Source organism: Orbicella faveolata, unplaced genomic scaffold (genome assembly GCF_042242905.1).
Source record: "Orbicella faveolata isolate gen_17 unplaced genomic scaffold, um_ofav_v1 contig_24, whole genome shotgun sequence".
NCBI lineage: Eukaryota > Metazoa > Cnidaria > Anthozoa > Scleractinia > Merulinidae > Orbicella > Orbicella faveolata.
The window spans coordinates 23603133-23615180 of record NW_028301552.1 but is presented as its reverse complement, the minus strand read 5'-3'; the positions used below and the strand labels follow the sequence as shown (position 1 = coordinate 23615180).

General features: G+C 38.0%; 1 protein-coding gene across 1 annotated transcript in view; it reads right to left on the bottom strand.

The window, feature by feature from the left end:
* Positions 1 to 2684: 2684 nt before the first annotated feature.
* Positions 2685 to 12048, bottom strand: part of LOC110061166 (dynein regulatory complex subunit 7-like) — a 17211-nt gene continuing 7847 nt past the window's right edge. The window contains exons 8-18 of the mRNA XM_020768032.2: positions 11412 to 11481; positions 11086 to 11214; positions 10405 to 10533; positions 8953 to 9016; positions 8412 to 8568; positions 7904 to 8119; positions 7301 to 7411; positions 5750 to 5860; positions 4704 to 4898; positions 4294 to 4433; positions 2685 to 2863 (exon numbers count right to left, since the gene is read on the bottom strand). Of these exons, the coding sequence (XP_020623691.1) occupies positions 2782 to 2863; positions 4294 to 4433; positions 4704 to 4898; positions 5750 to 5860; positions 7301 to 7411; positions 7904 to 8119; positions 8412 to 8568; positions 8953 to 9016; positions 10405 to 10533; positions 11086 to 11214; positions 11412 to 11481 (1404 nt within the window). The 3' untranslated portion in view covers positions 2685 to 2781. The remainder of the gene's footprint in view (positions 2864 to 4293; positions 4434 to 4703; positions 4899 to 5749; positions 5861 to 7300; positions 7412 to 7903; positions 8120 to 8411; positions 8569 to 8952; positions 9017 to 10404; positions 10534 to 11085; positions 11215 to 11411; positions 11482 to 12048) is intronic.

Below are 12048 nucleotides of genomic sequence, written 5' to 3'. Positions count from 1 at the left end.
AGTACGACGGCATTACATCTGTCATGTCCAGCACATTTTGACCACGCTTTAAAAGGTCATCGGAAAAGCCATGAAGGCGAGCTCACGTAAAAATCTCAAATTAATTTATATAAACTGTAGTTTGGTTGGATTTACTGCCCGCTCTTGGGTGTTCCATCCTGTCTCTTTTGTGCCATTTTTTTGTCCTTGGTCTGTCCAGTGGTCCCTTTCTGATTCCCTCGTGCGTTCCATTTTTCGTTCTCCTTTTCTCCTTTTTTTTTTTTACGCTCCTTGTTGCTTTCCGTTGTGCTTTCAGTCGTGCATCTCAGCCAGAGCAGCCCCTTTTTTGTTTTTTATGCTAACGTTTTTAACTTCATACTTTTGTTTTTCTCGCAAAAGGTGAGTAACGTGAAACTTTTGTTTTTCCGAAAACACACGGAAGATGTACTCCTCCCGTTCTTCTCCCCTCGGCCACTTCACTCTAAGTTCCTTCTCGGTCCTTTCAGCCGCGGTCAGATCCTTCCAGCCGGAGCCTGGTTACAGGCTAAACTTCAACGTAAAACAAAAACCGGCAAATTTAATTATCAAATTGTCGCGAAAAAGCACGTTCTCATTGATTGCAGTATGCTTGGTTTTGAAAACACAATTAGTGTACAGTAATATAATATCGATTAATACAAGGCCGCGGGGCGTTTCAACAAGTTTCGGTTGTAACGATAATTTTAAAGGGTAACGTTTTGGCTGAATATATACCTCTTACTAACCGAGTTCTAGGGCCGTAAGTCACGGACCGAATTTTTCCCCCATCGATTTATGGCCCAAGCGCGAAGCGCGCGGGCTATAAATCGAAGGGAAAAATGAGGATCCGTGACTTACAGTACGGACCAAGAACACTTGGCGATAAATCACGAAACATTTTGGCATCAAAAGAGCTTTAAATTTTAGTGGGTCATACAGCAGATTACGGCCCGCCAAATTGACCAATCACAGCGCGCGTACTAACTGAGGGATATAATGAGAACTTATATTGTTGAGTTCTTTCATTAAAGAGAGAAGCCGCAGGTATATTTAAACCAGCGATTACATTTCTTGAAGCGAGCTAATGCGTCCTACATGCTGTTTTCTACCACAAAGAAAAGTACTTAACGTTTATCCGTGACCCTGTATGAACAGTATCTTCCACATAATATACGGGTTTATTAAAACCTGAATCATTGGATAATGCAATTCGAGAGTTTTCATTGGCTTAGCCATCACAGGATATTAGCCATTACACCATGGTCTACAAATATGGTAAGTGTTAGGGTGGTTTTTTGAGACGTTTTTAGATCCTGTTCGCGTTGTTCTGCCATTTAAAGACCAGACTTCAGCCGATATTGTACCAGCACAACTCAAAGATCTGAGTCAGAAAATTCAAGTGACCGTCCAGCTTACGTTTGTTAGTCACAAGATCAAATATCTGAAACCGCGCGAAGTCAAGCCGTCCATCGTTAACCAGCAATCCCTTGTTTATCAATTTAAATGTGACCTGTGTGATGCAGGTTATGTTGGATACACGCGGCGGCATTTGCATCAACGCGTAGACGAGCACAAGAATGCGTCTTCCTCCATTGGAAAACATCTTCGAGTGAAACATTCTTATGTGCCCAAGGATCTTACCGAGAATTTTACCACCTTAACAAAGTGCGAGAACAAGTTTGACTGTCTCATTTATGAAATGTTTTTTTTGTTAATGAACTGAGACCTCAAGGTACAGTCAGACTCAATTCGTGCGAAAGTTTTTAATCATTTTTAATTGTGTTATTCTTGCATACATTTTATTGGTGTTAACACCCTCTCCTACATTTACATACTTTACATACTTTTACCTCTGTTTTATATTAATACTTATGCAAAAAATTTTATTTTCACTTTTAAGCTTGATAATAACCGAAGTTTGGTCGAAACGTCGCGCGCTTTTATCGTTAGTTTTTACTTAAAATTGTTTTTATTTTAGTTTAGTTTTCTATATTTTGGGGGCGTTTTAAGTACAACTGAACAATTATTCCACTCGGAGTATAGCCAATTCGCCAACTCGGCGCTACCATCTCATATCCAACGCGCGCTCTTGGAATACATGTTAATTGTTCTACGTAGAACAATAGTACATGCTACAAGGAGAGCGACGGGTTTTCTGAAACAAATATAAAAAGGCAACGTAGATGTGACACGTTTTACATAGTGCAGACAGATACCTGTGCCGTGCCACCCTACCCTACCCTCTCCTCGCTACAAGACCAATTAATTAATTAATTAATTGATATGAATTAATCAAGCAAATATTCAAGTTCGAACGTCAGTGGGTTAGTTGTTTAGCGGACGGTAGCTCCTCAAACCATGCCAATAGTGCAATCTGCACTAAAAGCCATCTCCATAGCTCAATGGAGTATAAGGGAATGCCCCCCCCCCGACATACCTTTTTTATAAAAATTGGCAAGTTTGGGGTCCCACATTTAAATAAATGTGCAACGTATTCTTATAACACTTCACATATTTACTAAATTCGGCCTGATAAATCGGCTTATTTTTGTTTGAAAGAAAAAATTGGGAAAAAGTGATATCGTCAAAAAGGCCCAACGAAAATTAGAAATAACCTTCAAGATCTCCGTCATCGGGAGTTGCCTGCTTCTTAGCTCAGCTACTAAAAATATGGAACGGACACGACATTACAGTTGGGACTGAAACAAGCTTTATTTAGAGATAATTTTATTCAGTGCAAACCAAATATACATATAGTACAAATGCTGATATGTTGAATTTAGATCAGAAATACTCCGCCAATCTTGGGTCGGTCCTGAGTTTTTGTTCCAGTTGAACGTACTTTTGCGGTGCCAGCTCCTTGTGTCTAAAGTAAAAGAAAGTTCTCTTTAGGCTGCATACGGATAGAAACAATTACCAAAAGTCGGTTGGTTAATAATTCCCTTCACATGGCTAGTATTTGTAGCCGATCTAACGCATGCTCTGATTGGCTTACTGTAGTGCATTATTCTCCCGTAATGTCCACGGGCCAATTACGGGCCTGCAAAGATAGAGCAACAAGCCATATAATAAACAACTTATTAACTTCGAACGTTCGGTCTTTACGGGAAAATCTCAAACCACGACCTTGCCATATTGACCTCGCTATTGCTCAGTCAATACGGCAGGGTCTTGGTCCGAGATTTTCGCTCTCGGTTAATAAGTAGTTAGTAATATGTACATAACTAAACAGCTCAAGTTGTAGGATTTAGAAAGACTAATTAAGCATTATGTAAAAGAGGCCTAAGAAAGGATGATTTTAAATCTTATGAACGATAATTGAGGCTCAAAATACACCGCAAAATATGAAATGCCAGAAGAGATTGCGCTAAAAATAAGAGAAAAATATTTGCTGCCTAATGTGCCTGAGAAAAATCTCTTTCAAACAAGCTTGACCAGGATTAAGCAGAGTTTAATGCCAGATGACATTTCACAGTCAGTCCCTATGTGAAAGAAAACCCTTGTGGTAGAATTTTTTTTCTCTCTTTGGAATATTTATCATTAAAAGTGGCTTTCAAACTGCCCGGCGAGACAGACAACAAATGTGCACAACTTTATATCTGATGGATTTATACAGGTAGGTTGCAGGGATATTTTACGAATAAATTTGAGAAATGAGTTAATTATTTATCTCCAAACAATTGCACTGCAATTTAATACAATAGGTCCGTGCTAGGAGAACAAAAAAGACCGAGGGCCGATATTCTCCCAGCAGGCTAGGTTAATAAGAGATTTATTACACCATTGTTTAGAAAAAATACCCCGATCACAGACTGGTAACACTTGTAAAATATCGAAAGTTTCAAGAGCGGAATTCTAATTGGAAGCTGACATGGTGTATACTCCCATCACGTCTGAAGCTAAACAAGACAGACGGAAAAGAGAGGCTGGTGAAAAAAGGGGAATCGTTTACGTGAAAGCAAGTTCTTTCAGAAACGTAAGCCAGAAAATCATTCGGGACAGTGCCTGGTCCAATACTTAGAGAATATTGGACTGGCAATGGAGCAATCTCATTGGTTGAATTTAGTTATTGGTCCTTTGAAAGATCTTAGTTGTGCAATAGTGTTCCTTAATGCGCCACTTCATACGGGATCTGAGTGGCGTATTTTTCGTATTTCACCCTGGCGAGTGTCGTATCGTTCAATGATGTCACATTACAGCCTTTTCCAGCGTTGAATGAACTTGGTTTCTTGCGTCGTTTTCTGTTTAGAACTATGACAGTGGCAGGCAGATTTGTTTTACTTTTACTTACAATACCTGTTAAGGCGTTGTTCAAGGATATGGATTCTAAACATGGCTTCGCTACAGTAGTTAAGGTATTCTTCTTCGTCTTCTTTTGTCATGGACACTTGATTCTGCTGATACCAACTTTGTTTGCGCTGTAATTCTTGTGTTTCCTGTCCCAAGAAAAATTCATGATAGTGAATGGAGAAGATTTCCTCTCCATAGGAGGAAATCTGTCTGCATTCACAGGAAGTCAACGCCGTTTAGATGTCTCATACATTGTAAAACCTTTGTTTAGATATAAAGATACATGAATGGTGCTTTTCAAAATATTTTCCCTCACTTTCTGAAAACAGTTTCGCGGATTTACTGACATAAAACGTCCATTCCTAAATAGATAAATGTGACCCAGTGAGGAGCTGTTCTCCAGACATTCTACAAACCTTCTCAAATCTAGCCTGAATAAGGTTTGCCTTGTCAATAAGACGGTGCTTAAGATCTTGAAGACACTCTTCTTTCAGTTTGTAAGCTTCCTGTCGACTGATGTGAGGAGGATCACCAATTTGAGCCAGGAATGGCGCCAAGTAATCAAGCTCCAATTCATGTTTCTTCATTGCTTCCTCTGCTGCTTTGCGCTCCTAATGTAAACACACCAGAAGAAAACTCATTTATCATATGGCTAGCAAAAACAATACTAATTGATAAGAAAAATTAACAATCTAGTTTCAGTGAGTCTTGTTTCTCTTTTGACACTGTTAATATAGTGTCAAGCAGTCGTTAATAATTTGCGTCGTACAACTGAAACCAAAGTTATCAAAACGACACGAAACAATCCAGTTTAACCAAAGAAAACTCAAAAGAAATATATGACCATATATGTAGCTAAGGGGAAGCGAGGGAGAATGTGTGCGAGCGAGTCACTGTATCAGGTTTAGTTTAACTTCTGATTGGACGACAAAGTAACGCCATTTTCTTTTTAAGCCAATCACTTAGCATAGTAATGCAAACCAATGCAGAACCAATGCAGATGTGAATTACTTTCGACACTCAAGTGAAGACCACTGTAGCCCCGACAAACAGATGAAAATGATACAGGGAATTTATCCGGTATTTTTATCGCCACGCCTCGTAGGGTAGAAAATCATGTCTTGATATTAGATAGTGTGTTCTATTTCCAAATTTCTCAGTTGCTTCATGGTATGCTTCCTGTTAGGGCGCGTTTTAAGGCACGTGACAAATAATCAGAAGCTACCCCGGTTGCTGTTGAGATACAATTTTTGTCTTGGTCGTGACTATCAGCCAGCCAGTGCTTTTTCAGGGTGATAACTTAAGGTGCGAACACTCTCTGTCCAGATTTTGACATGGAATCGCTACTGAACAGTACATGAACTGAAAAAAAAATTAAAAAAAGGAACAGAACACGCAGTAGCAAGCTGTTGTATCACTTGTATGTGCGTTCATAGCACTTGTACAGTGTGAGTCTGTTTACCAGTTCCTGGCGGTGTAATTTGGCCTTCTCGTTTCTCTCTGTATCGTACACAGAAACACTCAGTTGTGATGCCGCTTCTTCTTTGATTCGAAGTTGGAGGATTTCCTTCACCTACAAAATAACAACACCTGTTAAGCATTGAAGCATTGTCAGTGCATGTCAATAATCCGCCTCTTTTCATATCAAAATTCTGTCACAGGCAAGAGTACACAGCAGCATCTCGTCATTAAGTCCCCAGACATTTTTTAAAATGTTTTGTTTCTACCCAAATTCTAGACTGTTCACAGCCTCTCTATTATTCAACGCACGCGAAAGAAAAAGCGAGCACGAAGCACGAGAGGGTCTTTCGTTTTGCACTGGCGTTCAGTCACGTAGGGGCCAAACCACCCCCCTAATGTTTCATGAAGGCTATATTTGCTTGGTTTATATATTTCTGAACCAAGTTTGGCAGATGAGCTTTCTTTGTTCTCCAGTTTATTTCAATTTGAAAGTTGTGACAAAATGTCAGATTATGACGTCATAATTGATGACGTCACCAAAACGTGGTATAATGTTTTGTAAAATCTGATAAAAAGACTATCTCATTGAAAAGGCCTTGACTTGAGGAGTGAAATGCCGGAAACCGTTTTTTGCTATGATGATTATTTTTCGAGATATGGTAAGTTAAATATTTTTTCGTTCTCCCCCGGAATTTGCCTAACCATACTGTCTTTCTTAAGTCAGTCTCTCTGGGTTATTTTTTTAAGTTTTATTCTAGGAGGGCTAATAATCTAGAAAAATAGAAAGCTTGATGTTGTCAAAAATCGTATGGTTTTAGAAATTTGATTTTCGGCTTTGTTAGGATGGTATTAACAGTAAAAAAACGGGTGACGTCACAGGTTATGACGTAACAAAACTAATTTTAACGCAATAACACTAGAGGGATAATTTTTTATTCCGATTTTCTTCTTTATTTTTGCTTTAGTCATCTGGCATATCACATGTGCAACACGGCTGCATTTGCTGGAACAAAATTACGGCTCCAGTTTGGGGATTTTTCTCAAGGGGGGACCCCATATTTTGCAGAGTTATTTTTCATATTTAAAAATGCCATATTTCATTTAATTTTTGTGATATGGACAAAATTTTTTCAGGTTTCAACTCCCCTTGATGTGCTCTTTTGAACACATTGTAAAAAATATGCATATTAAAAACTTCAAAAGAGGCAAAAAACATGACGTCATCACTGTGACGTCACAAATTTGACATTTACTGACATTTTTCACGTAAATATAATTGGCAATAGGTCTCCTGTTCATCTGCCAAGTTTGGTGTAGAAAGAGTCAATACTTTTTAAGTAATGTGAAATAATGTGAAATACCCAAGAACTGACGAAACATTTGGGGGGTGGTTTGGCCCCTACGTGAGTTCTCTCACGATTCTATCCGCGCGTTTAACGATCGAATAAAAATACGAGAAAATGGAGGGCTGTGAGGAGTCTACCCAAATTTACCAACGTAGATTATAAACAACATAAGTACTGAGAACAGTAAGAGAGTAACAGATTAGTACCTCTTCTTCTGATGCTCTTATTTGGTTTGTGCTCTGTTCCTCGGCATCAACCAGTTCTACCAACATCTCATAAACATGTAAATTTTTATGTGGTTTGATGAGAGGGTCCACCTGTTAGCAGAAAATGTGCCTGATTAAAAAAAAATACTGTGCTATGGAATATGACAGATACAGGCCAAGTTTTATTTATTCCGACCGCTGTTATGTATTTACGTTGGTTTTAATTAAAGTTTCAGATTAAAGATGGCTTTGTACTCCTTCCAGAGTATTTAAAAACATACTTATAATTACGATTCAGTGATAAAAAAGAGTCATCGAACTCATTTTTTAGTTATAAGTACTTAAAGCTGAAATAAAGGGTGGTTTAAACAGGATGTACTGTTGTTATGTTAACCTATTTTGCGATAAAGATAACCAGAACTAGTTTACGAATGTAAACTAGTAAACTAGTTTACTAGTTTACGCTGGTATCCCACGTTTGTGGGATACCAGCATTGTGACGTTCAATCAAGTGTAGAATTAATCAGTTCAAGTATAACTGCTGGAACCAGTTGCCAGCCACCTGAAGCTACAGATGTCTAAAGTACACGCAATAAAACTCACCTGAAATGTTGTAGTCATATCCGGCGTCATAGTTAGAGTGCCTCCTTTTTCTGTGGTGTGTGGAGGTCGGATAAATTCCCTCGTGGAAGCCGTTACTCTGTTGTCTTCCAAATGAAACGTTAAGTTTATTCTCTCGTCAGAGACAAGGAAAACTCTCTCCGCAACATCTTCGTTTGCTTCTTTAGACTTGTTACGGTGAAATCTCTCAACTATTTTCTGTTGAAAAGGAAATGATCTTAACTCTGGTGTTTCGGATAATTCGAGTGCCCGTGGCTGGCTATATGTATTTGTGCCATCTAGCAACAAACTACATTTGATAACAGTCGGGAAAGAAAATTGAGTTATGAGACTGAAATGAGCAGGAAAGCATTAGCCTGCGAACCAAGTGACAGCCGGAAATACGAATGCTTTCGCAGGCTAGAAAGCGTGGACTTATAATGCACAATACGCGCTTGAAGAATAGCTATTGTAGCATACAAAGTCAGCTGACGGTTTGAAGGTGACGTACCACTATAGGTCTTGAGTTGGCCTCCTGCGGCCCAAACTTTTTCACTCGCTTTCCAAATGTCACCTGCCGATAGTACATGAAATCGTCTCTATCCACATAACTTTCCGTCATTTCCTCTGGCGACTCTTCACGCTTAACAAGCCCGTCAATGCGAGCACTGAAAAAGTACATGTCAGTCAGGATATTTTACAACAATTATGTTTGAGTGCACAATAATTGTTCACTGGAGGTTAGGTAAACATTGGTGATATTTAAGGAGACGAAGCAGAGGTGAATATTCTCCAAAGAATAAATTTATTGGTATAATTTTCAAAATCAGTATTAAGAACTAGAACCAAAGAACATGAACATGTGACATGAACAGCTCGCCAGGATAAATTTGGCACAAAGTCAGCCTTTATCAGAGGCAAGGCTAAGGAAGGGAGGCTCACAGCTGAAAAAAAGTTCCTTAATGTATATTCAGCTTCTATCTAGTAGCAGTAGCAGTTCTTTTCAAAAAGCCTTGGAAAGATCCAGTTTGCCCATGAAAGAAGTGACGTACCTGGAGTAAAATAACATAGTTCTATCGGATTCTGGACCCGGAGAACTTGCTTTGTAGGTGTGTTCTAAAAAGGGCAAAAGGGGAAAACAATAATTATGAAACAATACGTGCGTAAGTGTCTGCACGCACATAAAAAGAAACGTTAGACTGTTTTTTATTCTGTTACTAGATTTTAAAATAATTCGACTTCATTTACCAGTAAAAGTTATTTTCCCAGTTGTTTAACTGGGTCAGCTACCAACAAAGAAATATCAATGATTGGTTGCACAATTTTCCTTATCCAAATCGCAATTAGCCAATCCGAAGCCTTGTCTACTGTCCTACAATTTAATCAGATCCTGCATTATTTAAAACTGGATCATTGGATAATGCAATTCGAGAGTTTTCATTGGCTTAGCCATCATGGGTTTTGAGACATTATACCATGAAATACAAATATGGTAAGCGTACGCGTGATTTTTTGGGCGTTTTATTCAATCAATCAATCAATCAATCAATCAATCATTATTGAAAGAGGGTTACCGTAGTTTCTCGGTTATAAGGCGCACGGTTTTTTCGAGGAAAATCTGTTTTTTCTTGGGAAGTTTTTGCCAAAATTGGGGTGCGCCTTATAGCCGAATATTTTCGCGCAAAAAAATCTAACGACAGCAATTTTACACTTAATAGTACACTTAATAGTACACTTAATAGTGAGGCGACTGATAAACCTTAGTTTCCTATATTTTGGGGGCGTTTTTAATGAACAAAACGCTTCAGGACTTGATAATATCTCTGCCAGGTTGATTTGTGAATGTGCTGATTAAGTGATCTGTTTAACAAATCCTTGTCTTCTGGCATATTTTCCAACGAATGGAAATGTGCTAGAGTCACTCCGTTGTTTAAAGAGGTGTTATCTCGGTAGTTGCAAAAGTATTCCAGAGGATTGTGATGTATTTTTATTGTGTTTAAAGCAAGATTAAAGATTAAAGAACAATTGTTCCACTCGCGCTTGTTGGATATGAGCTAGTTGATTATAGTCAACTCGGCGCTACGCACCTCATGGCTATCTACCATCTCATATCCAACGCACACTTGTGGATTAACTGTTAATTGAATATCAAGTCACTGATCTGATATTTGCCAGATTTTTGGTACTGTACTTATACCTAATCCTACCTTTTTGATATGCTTCAGCGACATATATGGCAAGTTTGGTCAAGCCAAAATCAGAAAAGCGAGACCAAACGAGCCTAATATGAAGCGAACCAAAACACGATTAGGTATTTAGGTACCCGAGGTGCTATATATCGTAGCCATCAGATCAGTGACTACAGTTGATATCGCAAGATATCAGGACAGTAGACAAGGCTTATGATTGACTAATTGCGACTTGTCTTGTGTGCGAGTGTATGGTGGATGTTAAGTGGTGGCCCGACTGGTATAAAATGCGATAAAAGTGCTACAATTTCCAACCTTTAAGACAGTCCAGCCTGCCAGGTGCAAAGAATTCAGTAATAAGTCCAGTGGTCATGTTATGAACTTTAGTCTCTAGCTTGTCAATCCGGTGTTTGTACACTTCTCTCTTCTCGACAAGATCTTTTACTAAAATCAAACCATTTTTACATTACTTTCAAACATGATAATTTCAGTCTCATTCAGCCAGCCTTTTTTCCAGTACTGGTGTAATGAACTACAAAGTTGGTACTTTGTTTAGCTCTGTGGTACATCAATAACAATCACAATTAATATATGAAGAATAATTAGAAATGAAAGGCAAATTATAAAAATGTTAATGTGATGTACAAAAATGTAAAGAGATCAAGGCAAGAGAGGAAGAAGTTTTTACTTTGCTCATTCATCATTACCAGAATATTTTTTTTTGTCCTCTGTAATTACATGTCTTTATTTAGTCCCTTATCCCCAACCTAGAGGTGCATTTTAATCAGCTGGTAATTGCAAGAAAATGTATCAACATTGTAAAAAGAAATTAGACAGTGCAAAACACTGTAAGGAGAAATTAAATAACTCTCCAGACATAGTAATAACTGATTCTGATGTAATATATACATATTGTAACTAGAAGTCTGATGTTATTCCACATTTCAAGCTGCTACAGGCTGCAGAATAGTTCCAGCTCATTCCTTATGTACTCACACTCATAATCATTGTAACTTGCCAAACTGGACACAAGACCATCTTTTAGCAGATACTCTGCAAACTTTTCTATCTTGGCTTTCTTGTACAGCTTAGTCTTCTTTCCAAAAGGACACCTAGTTTGGAATTCTTCAACCAAGATAAAATGATTAATCATTGTCTTTGTTTATCTACCTAAATCTTTTTAGATCCCCTTATAAATAATATATCTCTGAGTTCATTTTACTAAGATTAGAAATAGAAATAAAGTCCCCAACCTTTTTAAATTCATATTTCTTAGGGTCAAAAAATACATTGTTACCAAAATGTGTGAATTACTCTGTCACCTTTTAATGCAATTTCAATAGGTGCAACCCAGGAAGGAGGCAAGTCAAAATCAGATCCCTCGTCATCATTCTGAGAAAAACAAAGACAAACAATGTCACAGCTACACAGATGACTTTTTAAAACAAAGTGAAACCTGTTTTAAGCAGACCCCATATTAAGCGGGCACCTTTTATTACGCGAACAGCAGTGCAAGTCCCATTTTTCTTTTCCCACATTCACTGTAAAAAATACCTGTATTCAACAGACACCTCTATTAAGCGGATGTAGACGTCTTAAACTTGACTTTTATGGTCATTTCTATTTGTTAGAAACCTGTATCAAACGGACACTGCAAAAAGAATGCCTGATTTTTTTGTCCACATTTTAGCAGTATGGTCATTAAAGTTTGCCAACAAACTGAGCTGTCACAGAAATGCAATATATTTTGTTATTCGATTTTGTTTTTACAGAACTTTGTTCTTGTCTGATTTTGTGAACCTTCACATGATTCAATCAATATAGATACTGTTACTGTATACTTAAATCACTTTACCTCATATACTTGTCATTGTTTATGGAAATAAGGTATTTCAGGGTTATCGATCGTTCACAAGAATGTTATTTGTCCCTTTCAAGGTCTTTTAATACTGACCAATA